The following is a 22,425-nucleotide window of genomic DNA, read 5'->3' as shown; positions in this document are numbered from 1 at the left end:
AACATCAGTCCTTCCAATGAACACCCAGGACTGATCTCCTTTAGGATGGACTGGTTGGATCTCCTTGCAGTCCAAGGGACTCTCAAGAGTCTTCTCCAACACCACAGTTTAAAAGTATCAATTCTTTGGCGTCCAGCTTTCTTTATAGTCCAACTCTCACATCCGTACATGACTACTGGAAAAACCATGGCCTTGACTAGATGGACCTTTGTTGGCAAAGTAATGTCTCTGCTTTTTAATATGCTGTCTAGGTTGGTCATAACATTCCTTCCAAGGAGTGAGCGTCTTTTAATTTCATGGCTGCAATCACCATCTGCAGTAATTTTGGAGCCCAGAAAAATAAAGTCAGCCACTGTTACCACTGTTTCCCCATCTATTTGCCATGAAGTGATGGGACCAGATGCCATGATCTTAGTTTTCTGAATGTTGAGTTTTAGGCCAACTTTTTCACTCTCTTCTTTCACTTTCATTGAAAGGCTCTTTAGTTCTTTCACTTTCTGCCATAACGGTGGTGTCATCTGCATATCTGAGGTTATTGTTATTTCTCACAGCAATCTTAATTCCAGATTGCACTTCCTCCAGCCCAGCATTTTTCATGATGTACTCTGCAGAGAAGTTAAATAAGCAGGGTGACAATATACACCCTTGATGTACTCCTTTTCCTATTTGGAACCAGTCTGTTGTCCCATGTCCAGTTCTAACTGTTGCTTCCTGACCTGCATACAGGTTTCTCAAGGGGCAGGTCAGGTGGTCTGGTATTTCCATCTCCTTCAGAATTTTCCACAGTTTATTGTGACCCACACAGTCAAAGGCTTTGGCATAGTCAATAAAGCAGAAATAGATATTTTTCTGGAACTCTTGCTTTTTCGATGATCCAGAGGATGCTGGCAATTTGATCTCTGGTTCCTCTGCCTTTTCTAAAACCAGCTTGAACATCTGGAAGTTCATGGTTCACATATTGCTGAAGCCTGGCTTGGAGAATTTTGAGCATTACTTTGCTAGCATGTGAGATGAGTGCAGTTGTGTGGTAATTTGAGCATTCTTTGGGATTGCTCTTCTTTGGGATTGGAATGAAAACTGACCTTTTCCAGTCCTGTGGCCACTGCTGAGTTTTCCAAATTTGTTGGCATATTGACTGCAGCACTTTCAAAGCATCATCTTTTAGGATTTGAAATAGCTCAACTGGAGTTCTATCACATCCACTAGCTTTGTTCGTATTATATACTTATATTTAGATATATTCAAAAGATAAAGTCAGATTACTTGGGGGCAAGGCTTTATTTACCTATTTCTTTTTTGTTTTACATAGGAAAAGACTAAAAGAATGTCATCCATTTCCATTGCTTGACTGGATGATTATTCTAGGGACTCTGATGGGCAGACAACTCCAGGGTTGTGGAGGTGGGTAGCAGTGGGGAAAGGAAGCCAGATAAGGTCCTGATAAAAACTAGGACTCAGGCTGGAAAATTGACTTGAACTGAAGATTCATAAAGGTTACACTAATAGGTTGACATTGTATTGCTAAATACTTTTCATAAATATACAACCAATTCTATTTTTGCAGGTTAGGAGTGGGCAGGAGATAGAACCTACTAAATGTTAAACATGAGGCCAGGTAACTTGCATTTATTATATTACTAAATCTTCACATTAGCCCTATGAGGTTAGTTTTGGCCTAATTTTTCATCAACCCATGCTCATTTATGATTTTTCCATTGCTATTGTTTCTTCCTATTTTAGGATATTGTTTTCTCACTCCCAGAATTCTGTTACACTTGGACTATGCTATGTATTCCCTTAGAGTATGAACTTGGGAAGTGCAATGCTCAGAAAAAGAACCCTGGCCTTATCTTTGGGGAACCTTTATCTCTGTCCTGGGTCTGCCATTAATTCTCTCTGTTTCCTGAGCAAGTTCCTTGATCCTCTGGGTTTCAGTTTCCTAATTAGTAAAATGATGGTGACGAACTATATGTCAAAGATGCCTCCCATCTCTAAATCTCTAGGAACTGTCATGATACATCTTTATCAAGTTCTCCATTCTAACCTCAGAGCCTATAGACTGATCCCCTTGTAAACATACCTGTTATCTTGAATCTATAACTATTCCAATGGTGTTAAGAGCAGACAAAGAAAGTTGGGACAGGAAACCTTTTAAAGAGAAATTAAGCAGGGCTAAACCCCATGGTGGTACATGGTGGTATGATCTTGCATGCTAGACTTCAGCATTATGTGAACCAAGAACTTCCAGATATCCAAGCTGGGTTTAGAAAAGGAAGAGGAACTAGAGATCAAATTGCCAAAATTCACTGGATTATAAAAGAAAGCAAGGGAATTTCAGAAAAACCATCTTTCTCTGTTTCATTGACTATGCTAAAGCCTTTGACTCTTTGGATCATGACAAACTGTGGAAAGCTCCTTGAGAGATGGGAATACCAGACCATCTTACCTGTCTCCTGAGAAACCTGTATGTGGGTCAAGAAATTAGAACTCTGTATGGAACAACTGACTGGTTCAAGATCAAGAAAGGAGTATGACAGGGCTGTCTGCTGTCACCCTGTTTGTTTAACCTATATGCTGAGCACATCATGAGAAATATCGGACTGGATGAGTTACAAGATGGAATCAAGATAGGCAGGAGAAACATCAACAATCTCAGATATGCAGATGATACCACTCTTATGGCAGAAAGCGAAGAGGAACTAAAGAGCCTCTTGATGAGGGTGAAGGAGAAGAGTGAAAGAGCTGGCTTAAGAATAAATATTAGGAAAAAAAAAAAACAAAACTAAGATCATGGCATCCGGCCCCATTACTGCATGGCAAATAGAAGGGGAAAAAGTGGAAGTCATGACAGATTTTCTCTTCTTGGGCTCCCAAATCACTGCGGACAGTGACTGAAGCCATGAAATCAGAAGATGATTGCCTTCTGGCAGGAAAGCAATGACAAACCTAGACAGTGTGTTGAAAAGCAGAGACACTATTTGCCGACAAAGGTCCATATACTCAAGGCTATGGTCTTCCCAGTGGTCATGTATGGTTGTGACAGCTGGACCATAAAGAAGACAGAATGCCAAAGAATTGATGCCTTCGAACTGTGGTGTTGAAGACTCCTGAAAGTCCCTTGGACAGCAAGGAGATCAAACAAGTCAATCTTAAGGGAGTTCAACCCTGAATTTTCACTGGAAGGACTGATATTGAAGCTAAAGCTCCAGTATCTTGGTCATCTGATGTGAACAGATGACTCACTGGAAAAGTCCCTGATACTGTGCAAGATTGAGGGCGAAGGAGAAGAGGGCATCAGAGGATGAGATGGCTGGACGGCATTACTGATGCAAAGAGCATGAACTTGGGCCAACTCCGGGAGATAGTTGGGGACAGGGAGGCCTGGCGTGCTACAGTCCATGGGGTCATAAAGAGTCGGACATGACTGGGCAACTGAGCAACAACAACAGAAGACCTAAATCTATCTTCTATTTGGGTCTTATCTGACTAGAGATTTCCACATATGACTATAAATAGGCTTTGTATCTTAGGGGTCAATGGTAAAGGTTATTTTCAAGAAAGAAACTTATCTTTTGATTCTATTACTCTGGTGGGTACAAGTCAAATAAACAAAAGGGAACTCATACTTAAAATAGCAAGATGGTCCTACCATTTCAGGAGAGCTCCCCCTAGAAAATCTCTGGTAAAGGATCTTGACTGTTGGCAACTGCAGAGGGACTTCAAGCCTTAAGAAGAGGTGGCTCAGCTGAGATTGAAGAAGAAATCCTGAAGAGACAGGATCCAGTATCTTCAGCTCTTTCTGAAGTTTGTCTAATAAGCCAGAACTCAAAGGAAGAGACTTGAGTTCTCTTCTGATCAGGGCAAGAAGAAAAGTGTCTTCTTTTGTTGTTCCACTTGGTCTCTGGCCAATATCCTGAAACAACAACAAACAATGACAACAATAACAACAACAACAAATTAACAAGGAAGACCAATGCAAGGAAGCAGAAGAGTACTTGAGTTGGTATCAGAGCCTCCACATTCAGGTCTTGTCCCAAATAGGAAGAATACTTATACTTGAAAATAAGTATTCAATCTGGATGTATTCATTAGTTTATAATATCTCAAAATCTTTTCCTTTAGGCAAAGAAAAGAAGCAAATCATTTCAGAGCACATACTCTGATAGAAGCCTCCTTAAGTTATATCATTTGTCTTTTACAAAATACATTTTTTTTATTATATTAGAATTTAGAATGATAAATCTTAAAGACTGGGATCTGGGAGGAGGAAGAGGGAAGGAAGATGTGATGGTCAGGCGGGACATTTGAGGTTTGCCTGTGGGCTCCCAGGGAAGTTTCCTAGAAAGCTGATGAGACATATCAGGTGTGGTATCCACCAGTCTATCTTAGACCATCTTATTATCTGTTCCACATCAAAATATACAGTTGACAAATAATATCCCTATCTGCAATAGAAACCAGCTCAACAGCTCCTATGATACACACCTTGGGTTGGTCAGAGCTGCTCCTTGCCATCTGTTCTAAGGACCAGTCTCTAAAGTTTCTCCTGGGGAGGCCATGGATATAGGACAGGGACTGGTCTCCAGTTGGTTGAGAGATGCAGTAGACATTTGCCTGGTTGGAAACCTTAAGGAAGCAAAGATAAATGGTAATAAGGATCAGAAGGGATGGGGGAAGAGAAAGAGAAAAAAAAAAAAGGAAAATATGAGTGAACCAACTAATTCTTAAAACATGTTCCCATTCCAAAAGACTTCAACCCCCGTGGTCATTGAGTCATTTAATCCCCAAAGAAGAAAGCTTACCTCAACATTAATTTCAGCATAATGCAGTTAACACAAGTTTGATAAATAAATGCGCAGTTAGACGTGTTTGCATTTGTGTACGTTAAAAGATGTCTGTGACAAAGAAAAAGTAAGCCTTCAAACACATCTTTCATATGCAAACCAATCAACCCTAAATCCATATCTCTAACCACCTCCCTTATCTAACTCACATACCAACTCAATATCTTCCCTGTCCCAAATGAACCTAGGTCCACATATCAGGCTGGGGATAGCCCCTCTACCCAAAGCCCACTCACTGGAGTTGTTCAGACCAGCCAGTTCTAATCTGTTTACCCTGCCCTCATTACCTTTCCCATGGAAACCCCAATAAAGGCTGTGGCTTGTGCTTTTCCCTCACTCTTCTGCCTCCTGATTAACCTTGGTGCTTCCACATGTGGCCTTGCACAGTGTGGCATACCCCCTTTCCCTGGGAAATGTAAGTAATAAATTCTTTCAAAGTCGGTTGTCTCTTTATCTGTTACCTCACCACACCTGATTAAAAGGAAATCCAGGGTACAAATTGAACCACATGGCCATATTTAATATCAGGTCATTGAAAGGAGACATTATGAGAGGGATTCACTGAAAACTGACTGTCCATACTCATTTAATAGTTTATATTGAATAACCTATCAGTATAAATAGAACCTGAAGGGTTTATAGTCATTAAACATTTTAAAGAAAAATAAAAAAGCTCTCTAGAGTGGGCTGAGTGAGCAGGAGTGGCCGAGTTCTAGAATAGGCAGTTGTGGAGGAAAAGCAAGATAAAACAAGCAAAATGGCTTTGAAAAGAACATACTACCAATCAACTGTGATAATTATTAAAATTAAAGCACTAACACTTTCATTCTCATGCTGCCAGATGCAAAAAGCACACTTTAATTTTATTTTTGAAACTGTGCTACTGAGTTTGCTGCTAGTCACAGATTCTTTTTTATTTTCTGAGAGAAAGCAGAGCTGATACTTCTGAGAAACAGTTTAAACAGCATATATGTATTTTTAAAAATGTATCAGGAGAGAATTTAAGAGACAAAAGATCCTAGGGCTGGCAGTGAGAAGAGCCAGGCTCTGTCTGTGAGATCTTGAAACATCATTTAAGCTCTCTGGGCCTCTTATTATTCATTGGTGAAATGAGAGTTTGTATTTGCTGATTTCTAAGATATCTTACTGTTCTCGCATTCATGAAACTATTGCTTCTCTTAACATTTTCAGCTTTACTTACCTCCTCCTAATGTTATCTTTGAGTTTACCTGTAATTTAGAACAGAGTTTCACACTTGCCTGTCCTTAACCCACGTTTACTTTTGTTTAGAGCAAATTCAGCTGGTCCAGATTGCCTGCTACATCCCAGACAGGAAAGCTTATTTTCATCTATATGTGAAGCATAAGAATCTAGAAGGAGCTCTGATTGGTTTACTTCTTTCACTGTGGCAGGATTCCACTTACCACTTAGTCAAGGTGGTAATGAGTGTCTCTGTACCAGGCAGCCACGGCTGCCATCTGGCCAGCCAGGATCCTACACTCGGCAGACAGAACCAATTAGTCAGGGCCTGCACTTCCCACGAGGCCTTGCTGTGTTTGATGGGTGGGTGTTAGCCCTGCTGAGCCTCCCATAAGAAACCTCTTGAATCCTGGGAGGGGAGGGACAAATTGTCTCCCTCTGGCACTGCAGAGCTAGTAAAGTATCCAGAACGTGGAGGTCCAAGAACAACTTACCCAGTGAACACTCTGCCTGTTACAGTGGCTAATGCAGACACTGTATCCCAAATGGGTAGAGAGAGGGTCAAACAAATTTTCATTTATAACAGAAAAACTAGAAATGACTTAAATGCCCATCAATAGGGATTAAATGAGACATGTTATATCCATATAAATGAATGAATATAGTTTGGGGATTAAGGCCCTAGAATCTGGACCTGCACTGTGGCTCTGCCACTTCTCAGCCTTATGACCTGGGCAAAGCACTTGATTTCTTTGGTTTTCAGTTCCTTCATCTATGACCTGAAGATAACAAAAGTTCCTACCTCACTGAGTGCTTGGGAGTAGAAAGTTAGTTAATATATGGAAAGAGCTTAGAATAGTGCCTCTGTGTGTGTGTTAGTCACTCAGTCAACTCTTAGGACCCCATGGACCGTAGCCCACCAGGCCCCTCTGTCCATGGCAAGAATACTGGAGTGGGTTGCCATTCCCTTCTCCAGGGGATCTTCCCGACCCAGGAATTGAACCTGGATCTTCTGCATTGAGGGCAGACTCCTTACTATCTGAGCCACCAGGGAAACTAGAATAGTGCCTGGCACGTAGCAAATTCTAAGTGTTACTTCTGAGTATGACTCTCACAGGGACATTGAACATAATGCTTAGGATGAATTTTTTGAAGCTGGGGGAGAATTCTTGATATGAAGTGAATAGACCAGGATGACAAAGAACATATATGTGATGACTCGTATTTGGTATCTATGCATGAAAAAAAGAAGAAAAAGAAATAAACTACTATTTTTCTTTGTGTTTTATTTTTTCTTATTTATATTCTCCCTCCATTTTCCAAAATTTCACATGAGTATATAATATGTTACAGTTAGAAGGATCAATAAAAATTTTAGGAGAAAAATGAGAAGTCCCCCTTGCAGAACATGGTCTGAGGTCCATTGGTGAATTGGTAGCCACTCCATATTGTAATTTTTGCAGAGTTCTAATGAATAAAAGATCACAAATCCACAGGCTTTTATATTCTCATGACTGAAAGCTAGTGAGCATCTGAGTGATTTAGAAAGGGTTATTAAAATTATAAACTAAAGATAGTTATGTTAGAGTTTACTGCAGACTCTAATTCAGTGTTCTACTAAAATATCTTACTGTCACTTCATTCTTGGCAGTGCTGCAAAATTCCTCCTCTATATATTTGTTTAATTGCAATTTCAGCAATTTTTGGAAATGGTACTTTGTTATCAATGAATCATCAGTTGGTCTTAATTTGGGTCCAGTTTTCTATTGCTGCTACTCTTACTTTTTAATTACAAATTAATAATCATTTAGATTCATCATTATCAAGCTAATCTGTTGTGGATTGTTTGGTTGATTCTTAACAGAGGGCAATGATAATGTATTACCATTTCTATCAAGATAGTTTAGTGCTGATAATTTCTTGATATCTAGACATGATTTCATTGGATTTTGAAAATAAATTATCTTTTCCTATAATGTTAAAGCAGACAAACCCTCCTCCTCTAACACACCCCAAATGTGCACAAGTGATGACACTTCACTGTATAGCCATTATTTAGTCACAGAGTAGGTTGACCAATTCATTTAGCTGTCAGTGAAGAGGCAATATACAGAATGACCTCAAAATTCATTTTCAGATTTAAAAAATGATTTTGATTCTATCTGATGCAAAATGTATTAATTACCATTAGGACAAGCATGTACTGATGTGAGTCTATGTTTCCAACCCAACTGAATTTCCTAGCCAATTACCAAGAAAAGTTTAGGAAGTTGTTACTCACTTTGCCATCCAGAAATCTACAACTGAGTGGTCCTGTTAGGAGTTTCCCGCTGTCCTCTGGTTTCTGGTTGTTCTCTTGGTGCTTGCTCTCTTTCCCATCATCTGGGTCATGACTGATTTGATGATCTGTGGGATCAATCGGAGCTGGTGGGTCTCCACAGATCTGCTTTGCATCACCAGGCACTGATTTCTGGAGCACTGTTTGAGCTTCTGCCTTCAATTTCTGGTTCTCCTTGCTGCAAAGAAACAAGTTTTGTACTTTGTTACTCGGGGCACACTCCACCTGCACTAAGCTGGCATAAGAAAAGGCAGGCGTTAGTCTGGTGGTGGGAATATTGGTAACAGCATGACTGAATGAGTTATTTGTTATTTGTCTAGGGATCATTTACCATAGAGAAACCATGTTATTTTCTCAGGCTTTACCTTCCTTATAATCTATCCATCTGCTCTATCCTTACTATAAGAAATGGCAGCTTCAAAGATGAACCCTAAAGGTTATTACTTATCTTTCTTCCTTAAAAGTCTAACAGGTATTTTCAGTGTTTACAACTAGAAAAAGAAGAAAGTCAAGGCATTTTGCCAGCTCCAGTTCTGCTCTGTGTCTCTCCTTAATTGTCTCGCCGTAAGACTTCTTTTTCTCTCAGTAGTCCTCCATTTAATTTTAATATTAAATAGAGGGGGGAAAATTGTAGGAATGACTCAAAGAAATTTATATAAAAACAAAAATATACTAATTATTAAACTTTGTTTAATAACTAAAAGACATAAGTCAAAACAATTACATGGTATTGTTTTAAATGTAGAAAACTTCTTTGGGAATAAAGAATACAAATGCTCATGGTCACATAAATAAATAAAATTCTTATAGTGGGTGACTAGACTAAACATATTAAAGAGTCAGGAAGCTAAAATTTTTGACCTAGTAAATCAATTTTTTAAAAATTTATATTAAGTAAAAAATGTGGAAAAAGAAAAATTTTAAACTCTAACTATTTATTAGTAGATGGATGTGTTGAGTGTTTCATTCTATGTTCCTATGAGATGATGTATGGTGCTATTAAAATAGTCACAAATAATTTTAATGAAAAAATGTCTTGTTATACAAATAAATGAAAAATATAATTATCTCAACTATATAAATTCATGTATAAATACATGCGTCTTTGTATTTATACATGTGTCATGTATAAATACACATAGAAGGAAATATGTCAGAAGTAAACAGTAAGTACCTCCTAACGGAAGTCAGGATATTAGATTATACTACATGTAGTGTACTGTTGTTAGTCATTCAGTCATCTTCAACTCTATGTGACCCCAGACTGTAGCCCACCAGGCTCCTCTATCCATGGAGTTCTCTAGGCAAGAATACTGGAATAGGTAGCCATTCCCTTCTCCAGGGGATTTTCTTGACCCAGGGATCAAACCAGCATCTTCTGTATTGGCAGGTGGATTCTTTACCACTGAGCTATTTGGGAAGCCCACATTATTACTATATTATGTACTATACTATATACCACATTATACTATATAATAAAACTATTATTCTAAATTTCTGACATGAGGAAATATTATTTTATTATCAAGAAAAATACATTTAAAACAGCTATGCATTATGCCTAGAAGGTTGTATAAATTTTAGCTGTTGTTATTGATGCAGTGGAAAGGACCCATTTTAAAGCATGTCATGTAATCTGAGCATAAAACAATTGCTGCAACACTTGTTGATTTGAATAAGGCCAAGGTTGACATATGTATATTTTTTACATCAATTCTCTTAGTCATGGCAGCATGAGAAGCAAAGAAGGCTTAGGAAAGACCTGAGAGGAACACCTACATTTACAGAGGGAAGAGCCCTAAAAGGAGACTTAGAAGAAATTCTAAGTAAGGTAGAAGAAAAGCTAGAAGAGTGTGGTCTTAGCAACAAAATGAAGAGAATGTTTTCAGGGAGATGGCATAGTCAGCATCTCACATGCTGTTGAGAAAGGTGAGTTCTAAAGAGGGTTCATTGAATTAAGCCATAAGGACATCATCAGGAAACCTGACATGAGGAATTGCCTGAGGTAATGGAGGTAGATGCTAGACTGAAGTGGGTTGACAAAAGAGGAGGGATCAGAAACTAAGGGTAGGAAGTATAAAGACCTCTGTGAAGAATTTTGGCTTCAGGAGAGGAGAGAAATGGGGTGATTGGAGTACAATGTTGGTTTCAGATAGGGCTTTGTTATTGTCATGTTTATCTCCAAAATATACAAATAGCTCATACAACTCGACAACAACAACAAAAAATAAATAAGCCAATCAAAAAATGGGTAGAGGACCTTAATAGACATTCCTCCAAAGAAGACATGATAGTCAATAGGCACGTGAAAAGATGCTCAACATTGCTATTTATTAGAGAAATGCAAATCAAAACTACAATGAGATACCACCTCACACCCATGAGAATGGTCATCATTAAAAAAATCTCAAATAAAAAATGCTAGAGAAGGTGTGTAGAAAAGGGAAACCTCTTAGATTGCTTGTGGGGATGCAAACTTGTACAGTCACTATGGAAAGCATTGTGGAGGCTTCTTAAAAAACTAAAAGTAGAGTTACCATATGACCGAGCAATTCTACTCCCAGGCAGGTACCTGGAGAGAACTGTAATTTAAAAATATACATGCACCCCTATGTTTATAGCAGCACTATTCATAATAGCCAAAACGTGGAAACAAACTCGATGTCCATTGACAGAGGAATGGATAAAGATGTTGTATACATACATATATTATGGAATACTACTCAGACTTAAGGAAGAGTAAAGTAATGCCATTTGCAACACATGGATGCAAGTAGAAATGATCATAAGTGAAGTAAGTCAGGCAGAGAAAAACAAATACCATATGATATCTCTTATATGTGGAATCTAAAATATGGCACAAATAAGCTTATCTACAAAACAGAAATAGACATAGAGGTCAGGCTCATGACTACTAGTGGGGAGGGGGTAAAGGAGGGAAGGACTTGGAGTTTGGGATTAGCAGGTGTAAACTATTATATATAGAAAGAATAAGCAACAAGATCCTACAATATAGCACAGAGAACTGTATTTAACATCCTGTGATAAACCATTATGGAAAAGAACAGAAAAGAATGGAAAAAAACATGTCTATATTATATAGCTGAATCATTTCTCTAGACAGCAGAGATTGGCACAACATTATAAACCAACTATACTTCAATAATAAATAAAATTAAATAAAAGAAACTAAAAAGAGTAGGGACTTAAACACATTTAAACGAAGAGCCAACTGACCAAAGAAAAGGAGAGGATATCACTGATGATTTAAGATGAACCCCGACAAAATGACAAGGAATGTCACTGAGAAGACAGAGATAGAAATGAAATCTCAGGGTCAGGTAGCAGGAAGATGGGTGAGGATGTAGGCAAATTTTTTTTTTTTTTTTTTGGCAAATTTTAACATTTGGTGACAGGAGACTGACCAAATTGCTGACAGCTTAAATTTTCTCTTTGACATACAAGGTATGACTACCGGTTGGGTCTCAAGAAAGGAAATGTTGGGGTAGGAGGTCTGAATTTAAGGGCATATGGCTTGAAATGGCTGCTATAAAGATAGCTGATCAGACAAAGAAGGAAGGTCAGCTAGACACAGCTGAGTGGTCACTTGAAGGCTGGAGACCACGGATTTTGTAGCGCCAGTGGAGAGGATGCATGCTCTGCAGTCCTTGTGGAGATGCAAGGGAGGCAGACAGTGAGCTTCTTCCTCCAGGGCTGGAGATCTGTCAGACAGGTGTAGCTGGATGACAATAGAGTAAAATGGGAATGTTGGGGGAGTGTACATTTAATATATAGTTCTTCAATGAGAGAAGACATATAATATACAGTCCCTGATCTTAAGAAATTTAATTTCATTTGGCTATCCAAAAATACAGGAATAATAAAGTTAACAACTGATATAAATGTGTTTCTAGAAGTCAGGATAATGGTTACCTTTGCAGGGAGGTATAAAGTCCAGAAGGGAACATCAGGGGTGTTTCTAGGAATGTGGTACCAATTTGTTTCTTTTTTTTTTTTTTTCATTTATTTTTATTGGTTGGAGGCTAATCACTTTACAATATTGTAGTGGTTTTTGCCATCCATTGACATGAATCAGCCATGGATTTAAATGTGTTCCCCATCCTGAACCCCCCTCCCCCAATTTGTTTCTTGATCTGGATGTCTGTTGCAAGGGTATATCATGTTTGTGAAAATTCAGTGGGTGAGTGGTATACTTATGATGTGTACTTTATGTATTAGACAGGTATATTTCTACAAAGTGTTCAAGGAAATTGGCATAAGATTTACATAAATAATGTGAAATATATCTAAGTGAAGTGAAGTGAAAGTCGCTCAGTTGTGCCCGACTCTTTGCGACCCCATGGAATTCCTAGGCTAGAATCCTGGAGTGGGTAGCCTTTCTCTTCTCCAGGGGATCTTCCCAACCCAGGGATCAAATCCAGGTCTGCCGCATTGCAGACGGATTCTTTACCTGCTGAGCCACAAGGGAAGACCACAAGAAATATACCTAATTGGTATATAAATAAACGTCAATAGAATGTTACAAAGAATCAGTGCTATTTGAAGTTCTTAAGAAAAATAAGTAATTATACTTTGCAGGGGTTTCAAAAATAATAGTATTACTGAGTAAGTATATGGCAGCCACATTATAGCCATTTACAAACATTCAATTATTTAATCTTCAGATCAGCCCTATAGGTGGGTGCTCATATTATTCTCATTTTAGGATGAAAAATTTAGGTTCAGAGGGTTTATATAATTGTCTAATTCTACCTGGCTTTGCAAAGGTACAGCCAAGATGTAAATCTAAATCTTCCTGGTTGCACCTTGATTGTTCCAGGTGCCAGTAAAGTCAGGAAAAAAAGTCTGTGGAAGTTAGGGAATATATGAGAAACAGAAATTAGAGGAGGCACCAAGCAGGAAGTGCAGGATTTAAAAGTAAAAATGGTAATGGGGCAAACAGTTAACTCTTGGATGAAGGCAAGGAGGGTTGAATCATTTTTGCTTTTATGACCTTTAAAATCCTTTTGTGGGCAGTCTTAGGATAAAATTGCCTGAGAAATATGAAATGTAACTGCCTGTCTGTTAAAACAGCCATAGTGTATATAAAATTAAAAATAATCTGTTAAATCTGTTTAAAGCAAAAGCTGCTTTAAAAAAAAACAACAACATGTATAACACTTTAAATTTATCATGAAAAAGACTCCCCAGCTGAGAAATGGCATGTGTCTGCTGTTAGCACAATTTGTCAACACGCGTTGGTTGTTATGTTGTTCGCAAACCCACGGTTCTTTCTTCTAGGCTTGTGTGCTATCTACCTGCACTATTGAAAATAGAAATTTGCCATTTCAGAAAAAGGAAAAAAAAAAAAAAGCCATCAATACTATCTTGGAAACAAGACAGCTAGCTTCCTCATATGTACTTCTAACCTCAGCTGCTGCTCTCAGGGGCGCTGTGAAGAGTTTAGTGTCATCTGGGAACTACAGCAATTAGGGAGAATGACAGTTATGGCTGAATGATAAATAAATGAGGAGAAAATTGTCCAATTGTTCCCTTTCACATTGGGCTCTTCCTGCAAACCAGTCTTTTATTAGAGCTCAGAGTCTCAGGATTAGAGTTTAGTGCGACCCTCTATTAGAGCTCAGACTCTCAGGATTAGAAAGAAACATGAAGGGCATCTAGTAGCATCCTCTGCCCAAAGCAATGTGCAGATCCTACACCGGCCCCACCTCCCCTGCGACTCCATCTCACCAGATCTCACATTTGATTTGGATTACACCCCTGCTGAGAACATCAAATCGCAAATGGAGGACCCAGGGGGCTCAGCAAAAAGGTCACCAGATGCCATGTTAAAGGTCTGCCAGCCTTGGCAGAGACTCAGTGCTGCCAGTTTCCAACTGAGTACCATCTAACAGGCCTCCAGCCCTCTGGAGGAGACAGTCCAGAGAGTGCCAACATAGTGAATGGGGACCTAATTTCAGTAAATGAAAGCATGTTCTTATTTGGAAGTAATAACAGATAATCATCACAACCAGACTTTTCTCTTTTAAAAAGACAACAACAAAATAAAAAATAAAATGCGACTGGGGAGGGGAGTGCAGCTGAAAATCTCACTAAACTCCATGGGAAATTGAAATGTAAAGCTAGTGCTAACTTAGAAGATGTTGTTGTAATGGAGTGTGAGGGTGTTTTTACTCTTTAACGCCATGGAGCCATCCATATATTATCATCATTGATGTTTAGTCTTCAGAAAGATTTTTAAAATACATTAATTCCCGACCTATGCCCAAATCCTTTCTTCATCATGTAATTATGCTAGCTAACATGCCCTAAATTCTTATTTCTATGTGTCAGCAATTGTGTATAAGTTCACATACATTTTTCATGTTTTACTAATAATCCTGAAAGGTAGGTGTTATGATCATCATTGTACAGATGTGAAAACAAATCACCAGAGAAGTTAAGTAAACTGCTCATTGATAAACTGATAATAGGTAGAGATCTAGAGCTCAGACACAGGTCTGCATGCCCCCAAAGCATGTACTCCTTCCTTCACATCTCTCCTTAATTTCACACCCATAATAGATAAACTGGCTACTGCTAAACAACAAGATGTTGATTCTCTTTTAAAATTTTAATAAAAAACAACACATATAAAAACACCTAGTCCATCTTCCAACCTAAGCATCGAGTCCCTTTCAGAACACCTAAGTGGCCATCCTTCAGCTTTGATTTGTACCTTTCCAGGGACAAGGGGTTCATCACTCCCAAAGTTATTTCTAAAGTATCCCATTTCTCTCATCATAGCACTGAGCCACATTCTGACATCAGTGAAAATAATTGAACTGTATTTTTCATGGCATTTACTCTATACTGCTTTACGGAATAAAAATAGTGTCCCATATTGGGGTCATTTTGGCTGCAAAACTAGTAACCAGTTCAATCACCAATTATTCTTTGGTATGATTTACTTTTTTACCTCTTTTTATTTTCTTTTTTAAATTGAAGTATAATTGACTTACAATGTGATATTAGTTTCTGACATTGTGCATGCTCAGTTGATCAGTTGTGTCTGACTCTTTGCCACCCCATGGACTGTAGCCACCAGGCTCTTCTGTCCATGGAATTTTCCAGGCAAGAATACTGGAGTGGTTGCCATTTCCTCCTCCAGGGCATCTTCCTGACCCAGGGATCAAACCAGTGTCTCTTGCATCTTCTGCATTGGCAGACGGACTGTTTACCACTGTAGTAATTTATTATCATTATAAAATTTACTCCATTTAAAACTATTATAAAATGTTGGCTATATTTCCTGTGCTGTACATTTTATACATATTTTATACCTATCAATTTGTACCTCTTAGTGTCCTTTACCTATTTGCTCCTCCTCCAACCCTTCTGCCCTCTGGCAACCACTAGTCTCTTCTCTGTACCTGTGAGTCCCTTCTGTCTTGCTATATTTGTTCATTTGTTTTATTCTTTAGGTTCCACATATAAGTGAAAACATACAGTATTTGTTTTTCTCTGTCTAACTTATTTCACTAAGCGTAATATCCCCCAGTTCTATCCATGCTGTCACAAATGGTAAAATTTCATTCTTTTCTACAGTGAAGTAATATTCCATTGCCTATATACCAGATCTTCTTTATCCATTCATCTGTTGATGGACACTTCAGTTGCTTTCATTTCTCAGTTAATGTAAACAATGCTCCTATGAACACTGGAATACATATATCTTTTCAAATAGTGTTTTCATTTTCTTTGGATAAATTAACTCATAGAGATGATATCCCAATATATCTACTCTTCTGAAACCTTCTTTTTACACGTAATACAATTCTACAGCATTAGACATATTTATTCCATGGAGGTTTTCTTCTATTTTACTTGTTTTTTAGCTCTACATTACTACATTCTTTGGGTTGCAGTGAGAATCTACGCCACTCACTGTCTTTAGACTGTGTTGTCTTCAAAGATCTCATAGTTAGGTAGAGAAAGCAGACATTTAAACAGAAAATTATGATATAAAATGATAATTGAAAATATAGAGTATGTAAAAGAGATAATCACAGAGGGCTGTCAAACCAAATCTGCTTAAGAGGAGTGGAAATGAATCCACAAAGGAAGTTATTTCTATGAGAGAAGCTGAAAGAAGGGCTTTTTCTTAGAGAAAAAGACAGTGATTGAACTTCAGACCACCTGCAGCATGCTGGATAATAAGACAGAAACTTGGGTCACTCTGAACTTATTAAATCATAATTTCTGAAAGCTGGACAAGAAAATGTATATTCTTATCAAACATCACTGATGGTTCTTATGTACACTAACGTTTGATAAACGATGGCATAGAAAATGAAAAAGGAAAGTCTTTTTCATAGTTGTGCAAAATATACACATAATTTCAGGCAATGGTTAAGGATGTGAGCTATATATCCAAGAGACCTGGTTTTGAGACCTAGCCCCAAACATAACTTGTGTGACTTCTGGTAAGTTACTTCACATCTCTGATTTTCAGTTTCTCATCTGTGAGACTAAGAAAATAATACTTATTAAGATAAGATGTATTGAATATTTAGCACTGAGCCTAGTTCCTAGTCAGCCCAAGACAAATGATAAGTTTTAGTCCTAAATCAAAGTGCTGTCTCCTTTATCAACACCTTTCTCATTCCAGGTACAGAAGGGATGAACTTCCTTTGGATCCCCAAACTTTCTTTGTTGATAGGTAAAACTAAAGTTCAAAGAATCAACATTTCATAGTTCACAGGAACCAAGGAATACTACTTAAATGGATAAAAAGAGAGAGTTAATGTAATCTCTCCAGCTGCCTTGTTTATTTACTAATAATTGTAAATACAAGTTATAGAAGTCACCTACCTTAAAAAAAAAAGCAGATTAATTTGTATTTAAAATCTCTGATAAAGCACAATTCTTTGGAATCATTTTCCTTATTTTACAAAAACAAAACAAAACAAACAAACAAAAAATAACAACCTAACACCTACAACATTGTTGTATCAAAATGTCCTCAGGTGACTTATCCCTAGGAGCTGTGCAAACTGTGTTGTTTTTAAATCTTTGTGTTGACATTTTCAACTGTTTGTTGTTGTTCAGTTGCTAAGTCATACCTGACTGTGACCCAGTGGACTGCAGCATGCCAGGCTTCCCTGTCCTTCACTATCTCCCAGAGTTTCTCAGATTCATGTCCACTGAGTTGGAGATGCTATCTAACCATCTCATCCTCTGCCACCCTCTTCTCCTTTTGTCTTCAATCTTTTCCAGAATCAGGGTCTTTTCCAATGAGTTGGTTCTTTGCAACAGGTGGCCAAAGTGTTGGAGCTTCAGTATTAGTCCTTCCAATGAACATTCAGGGTTGATTTCCTTTAGGATTGACTGGTTTGATCGCCTTGCTATCCAAGGGACTCTCAAGCGTCTTCACCACAATTTGAAGGCATCAGTTCTTCAGTGCTCAGTCTTCTCTATGGTCCTGTTCTTTTATCCATCCATAACTACTGGAAAAACCATAGCTTTGATTATACAGATCTTTGTTGGCAAAGTGATGTCTTTGCTTTTTAACATGCTGTCTATAGGCTTGAAATTTAAAGTCCTTTGCACTTGTATTCTTACATTTCTAAACAAGATGACTGTGAAACCACCTGGCCTCTATATCAGTTATCTCCGTGCTTTAAGGCACAGTTCTGAGGCAGGGCTTCTATCCACACTTAGAGGATGTAGCACAAACCATTCTCCTCTCTCTGCAAATACCTTCTGGAGACGTCCACAGGGTCTATGGGAACGAGGAGCAATAATGATTAATATGTGATTTTGTTTAATTATGTTGAACTAAATCAGAGGTATGTAAAAAGATCATGTATTTGAAAACTGCACTTTAGGAAAGGAGGGGAAGATGAACAGGCAGAACACCAGATTTTTAGGGCAATAGTACTCTGTATGATACTATAACGATGAACACATGTCATATTACATTTGTGCAAACCCATAGAATACACAACAAAAATGAACTTTAAGGTAAGCCATGGAATTTTTGTGATTAAGATGTGGTAGTGTAGGTTCATGAATTATAACAAATGCGTCATTCTGGTAAGGGGAAAACTACATGTGTGTGAGGGCAGAAGGTATATGGGATATCTCTGCATCTTCCCTTCAATTTTGCCATGAACTTTAAACTGCTCTGGAAAATAAAGTTCAAAAAGAACTACTACATTAACATAAATCTGTGCTTTCTCAAAATTATAAGTGGTTACACTATATGTGGTAAGATATATATATATATATGTATATATATATATATATATATGTATATACATACATATATACACACACACACACACACACACAGAGCTTAAGTTTTGTTTTACTCGTAAACCAAACTGTGGTTATACAATTTTGTGATCTTTTAAAATCTGCTCCAGTTGATAATATCATATGGATACCTTATCCATCAATGTTTATATCTCCACAAGAACATTTAAAGTATCTAGTTTTTCATTGTATGGATATACACGAGTTTATTTAACTCGTCCTATATTATTTGAGAATGTTTACTGTTCCCAGGTTTTTACCAGTTTAAATATTGCTTCTCTGCTGGGTGTTTTCCCCTGCTCCTGCTTCCTTGCCTCCTCTGGCACTCCGGGAAGCCGACCGCTATGGACTGACTAGCTGGTCAGCTCTCTGTCCTCTGATTCTGGCCGGTCTGGCCCTGGCTCTCCTGGAAGGGATGGTTCTCCCTGTAAAGAGTGCTTCAAACTACTTGTGTCTCTCGCCTGAAGGTCACTATGTTTCTCTAGCTCAAGAATGTTGTTCCCTCCTCATCAACGTTCCCCTCTTTCCATCTTGGCTTCCTGGTGGCTCAGTGGCAAAGAATCTGCCTGCCAATGCAGGAGACGGAGGTTCCATCCTTGGGTCAGGAAGATCCCCTGAGGAGGAAATGGCAGCCTACCCCAGTATTCTTGCCTGGAAAATACCATGGACAGAGGAGCCTGGTGGGCTACAGTCCATGGGGCTGAAAAAGTCTGACATAACTGAGCACACTTGCTTCCCATCTCTGCAGACCCAGGGTGGTAACAACCCTGCAGCTGCTAGCCCATGATTCCTGTACTGTGTCTTGCAACTCTCTTACTCTTACAACCAAATCCTCCTTGAATTATCTGAGTTTATATAATCTGTTTCCTACTGGACCCAAACTAGTATATTCTTGTGTAAACTTTTGAAATGAAACCATTACATCCACCAATAATTGTTTCCACAGAATTGATTCTTAGAAGATTTTTATGCCAAAATAATACACTTTTAAAGTTTTTGATAAGTATACTTGAAAACCAATAGCATATGAGTACTCTTTTTCCTAAACCCTTGTCAACCCTGGATATTTCTGTTATAAAAATATTCTCAGTTTGTTTGGTAGAAAATATTTCATTGCTGTTTAAATTTCTTTTATTACCACTCAGATTAATTCCCCACTCCAGTCCCTCAACCATATCTAATGTTCTTTTTTTTTCTTCTTTCGTGACTTGCCTGTCTAGACCTTTTGCCAATTTTTTAAGCTGGGCAGCTCATATTTTTCCTATTGATTTGTAAGAGCTCTTTACACATAAGACGAATAATTTTTTCCTGTCATATACATTTTAAATAGTATTTTGTTTTTGCCTTTTACTACTTATCATATTTTTGGAAATGAAGAATTTCAAATGGTAAAGTAACAACCTTTACTGCACAGTCTCAAGATTTAAGATCAATGGCCACCTATTTTTTATAACATTGATATGACATTCACTCACACAAAGCCATATACTCTTATTTAAAGATTTATGCCTATGTTTTGGGCTGGAGGCATATGTCCAAAACAATATCTCATGCTTCTTTATACTTCTCACAGTGCTAGAATAATGATAATAACTTAAAACCTATTGTAGGAGATTAATTTAAAAAACACTGGAAAGGTCATAGGAGAAGTATGATTTTAGCATATTATTTTATTTCTTTGAACTTGTGAAAATAAAGACAATAGTTTGTTGTCTGATATTGTTCTGTTTTAGGGAGAAACTGAGTTCATGGAGAGTAAGGTAATATGTAGATTATATAGAATGAAATGCACTAAACAAAGATAAGATATTACAATTAGTTATTACTTTTTTAAAAAAGGATGAGTAAGTATGTGAATTTTTAAATCACAAATTTTACCCAGGTTTTATATAGGGAATATAATTGATTATTGCTACTGTTAGGTAGTTAGAATAGGAAACAGGAGTCCAAAATGGCGCTGGCTAAAAGACAAGGAAGGGAAGAGCCCGCGAAAATAGAACAAAGGAAGGTCTGAGGACCAGAGTGAGGACCTCAGGTGGAACAAACAGTACTCCTGGCTGAGCCCAATTTACATAGAGCAGGCCCAGGGGGCAGGAAAAAGCAAAAAGAGGAGCCAAAGGGCCAGGTCTCTCTCTCTCCTGGACTTGTGGGCTCCCCCAAGCTATTCTCTTTGCGTCTTTGGGTCAGCATGCCCTCACGCCTTGAGGATGGATTTTCCTGCTATTTTCTAAATAAAATAGAACTGTAGCACGGAGCTGTAACACTGATCTAAGAGCTATAACACGGTCTGTTCGATACACGAGAGCCATAACACAGTCTGTCCAAGACCCAAGAGCTGTGATATGCCGAGGGCCTTAATGTCCGTCACTTCAAATCTTTGTTGTGACAAGAATACACTCGCCTGATGCTACCATTTTCTGCCTGGATTACCATAATGACTCCCTAAGTGGTCTCTCTCATTCTAATATTCCTGTCTCTTCTAGTTTATCCTCCACATAGCAGCCAGAATCATTATTTAGAAAGTGTAAATTTGATTGTGTCCTCCACTGCTCTCAATTTTCCATGCCTTCCCATTGTACATAGAACAAATCCAAAGTTTCTAACACGGACCACATGGCCCATGATCTGAGTCCTGCAGGCCTTCCTGATCTCATTGCCTCCCCTTGTTCACTAACTCCACCCACACTGACTTCCTTGCTCCTCCTTACGCATGCCAAAAGGCTTTCTATTGCCTGTCGCTGCTGCCCAGAATGATTTATTCAGCTATTTGCATAGTTCACTCTCTGTGTAGAACTGTGGAGGCTAGCATATCATGATGAACACCTGTGGTGTTGCTGGGTACAGACTGGATCTCATGGGTGAAAAATCAGCAGCTATATGATTGCCCTGATCTCTGAGAGCTGTGTTCCTAGAAAGTGATGTGGTACTTTTTTATGAGGCAGGCAAAAGGCAGCTGTGTACCACAAAAGATATACTTGGGCTCCAGGTGCTCATCTTACATGCTATTTGTAGCAGTTCTTGGGAAAGCGAAATATTTGGAGAACCTGGGGCCCATGGGAAGCTGCAACCTCTTCTTCTATGGCAGGAGAAGGAGGAAGAAACTGTGAGTTTTATGGAAGATTGAAATATGGAAAGCCTGGGACAAAGCTGTGCTAGTCTTAGCCAGCTCACTGCTAGCTAACCATGGATAAATCTCATTGGATAATTCCGACTCATCTTAAGATAGTCTCAGTTAAGTGTCACTTGCTTAGAGAGGCCTTCTGAGAGCACCCCGTGTGACTTCATATGCCCTCTGGGCCTACTGTATTTTTCCTCATTGCACTATCTTCACTTGAACACTTACTGTTATATATTTGTTGTGTGTCTTCTTCTTCTTCTTTTTTTTTTTTTTTTGGTCTTCTTCTTCTTTAGGTACTCTGCTGGGTCCCCAAGGCTTGGCACTCAGCAGGTACTCAATTAATATTTGTTAACTGAAAAGATGCTGATTCCATACATGCATTAATTTCTAAAACTATTAACACTTGAAAAAATTTCGAGAAACTCAAAAATATTGGCCTTCCCTGGTGATCCAGTGGTTAGGAATCTTTCTGCCAATTTAGGGGTCACAGGTTAGATCCCTGGTCCTGGAAGACTCCATATGCCCTGGGGCAACTAAACCCATGTGCCACAACTACTGAAGCCCGCACACCCTAGAGCATGTGCTCTTCAATAAAAGAAGTCGCC

The 22,425-nt window shown here is 38.4% G+C and overlaps 1 protein-coding gene across 1 annotated transcript in view; it reads right to left on the bottom strand.

Annotated features, from left to right (window-relative positions):
- Nucleotides 1–22,425, bottom strand: part of C2H1orf87 (chromosome 2 C1orf87 homolog) — an 83,243-nt gene that overhangs the window by 51,944 nt on the left and 8,874 nt on the right. Inside the window, exons 2-4 of the mRNA XM_043447555.1 lie at nt 8,326–8,560; nt 4,486–4,626; nt 3,650–3,913 (exon numbers count right to left, since the gene is read on the bottom strand). Coding sequence (XP_043303490.1) covers nt 3,650–3,913; nt 4,486–4,626; nt 8,326–8,560 — 640 coding nt within the window. The remainder of the gene's footprint in view (nt 1–3,649; nt 3,914–4,485; nt 4,627–8,325; nt 8,561–22,425) is intronic.

The sequence above is a fragment of the Cervus canadensis genome, chromosome 2, assembly GCF_019320065.1.
Source record: "Cervus canadensis isolate Bull #8, Minnesota chromosome 2, ASM1932006v1, whole genome shotgun sequence".
Lineage (NCBI taxonomy): Eukaryota > Metazoa > Chordata > Mammalia > Artiodactyla > Cervidae > Cervus > Cervus canadensis.
This window is presented reverse-complemented; position numbering and strand designations above follow the sequence as displayed.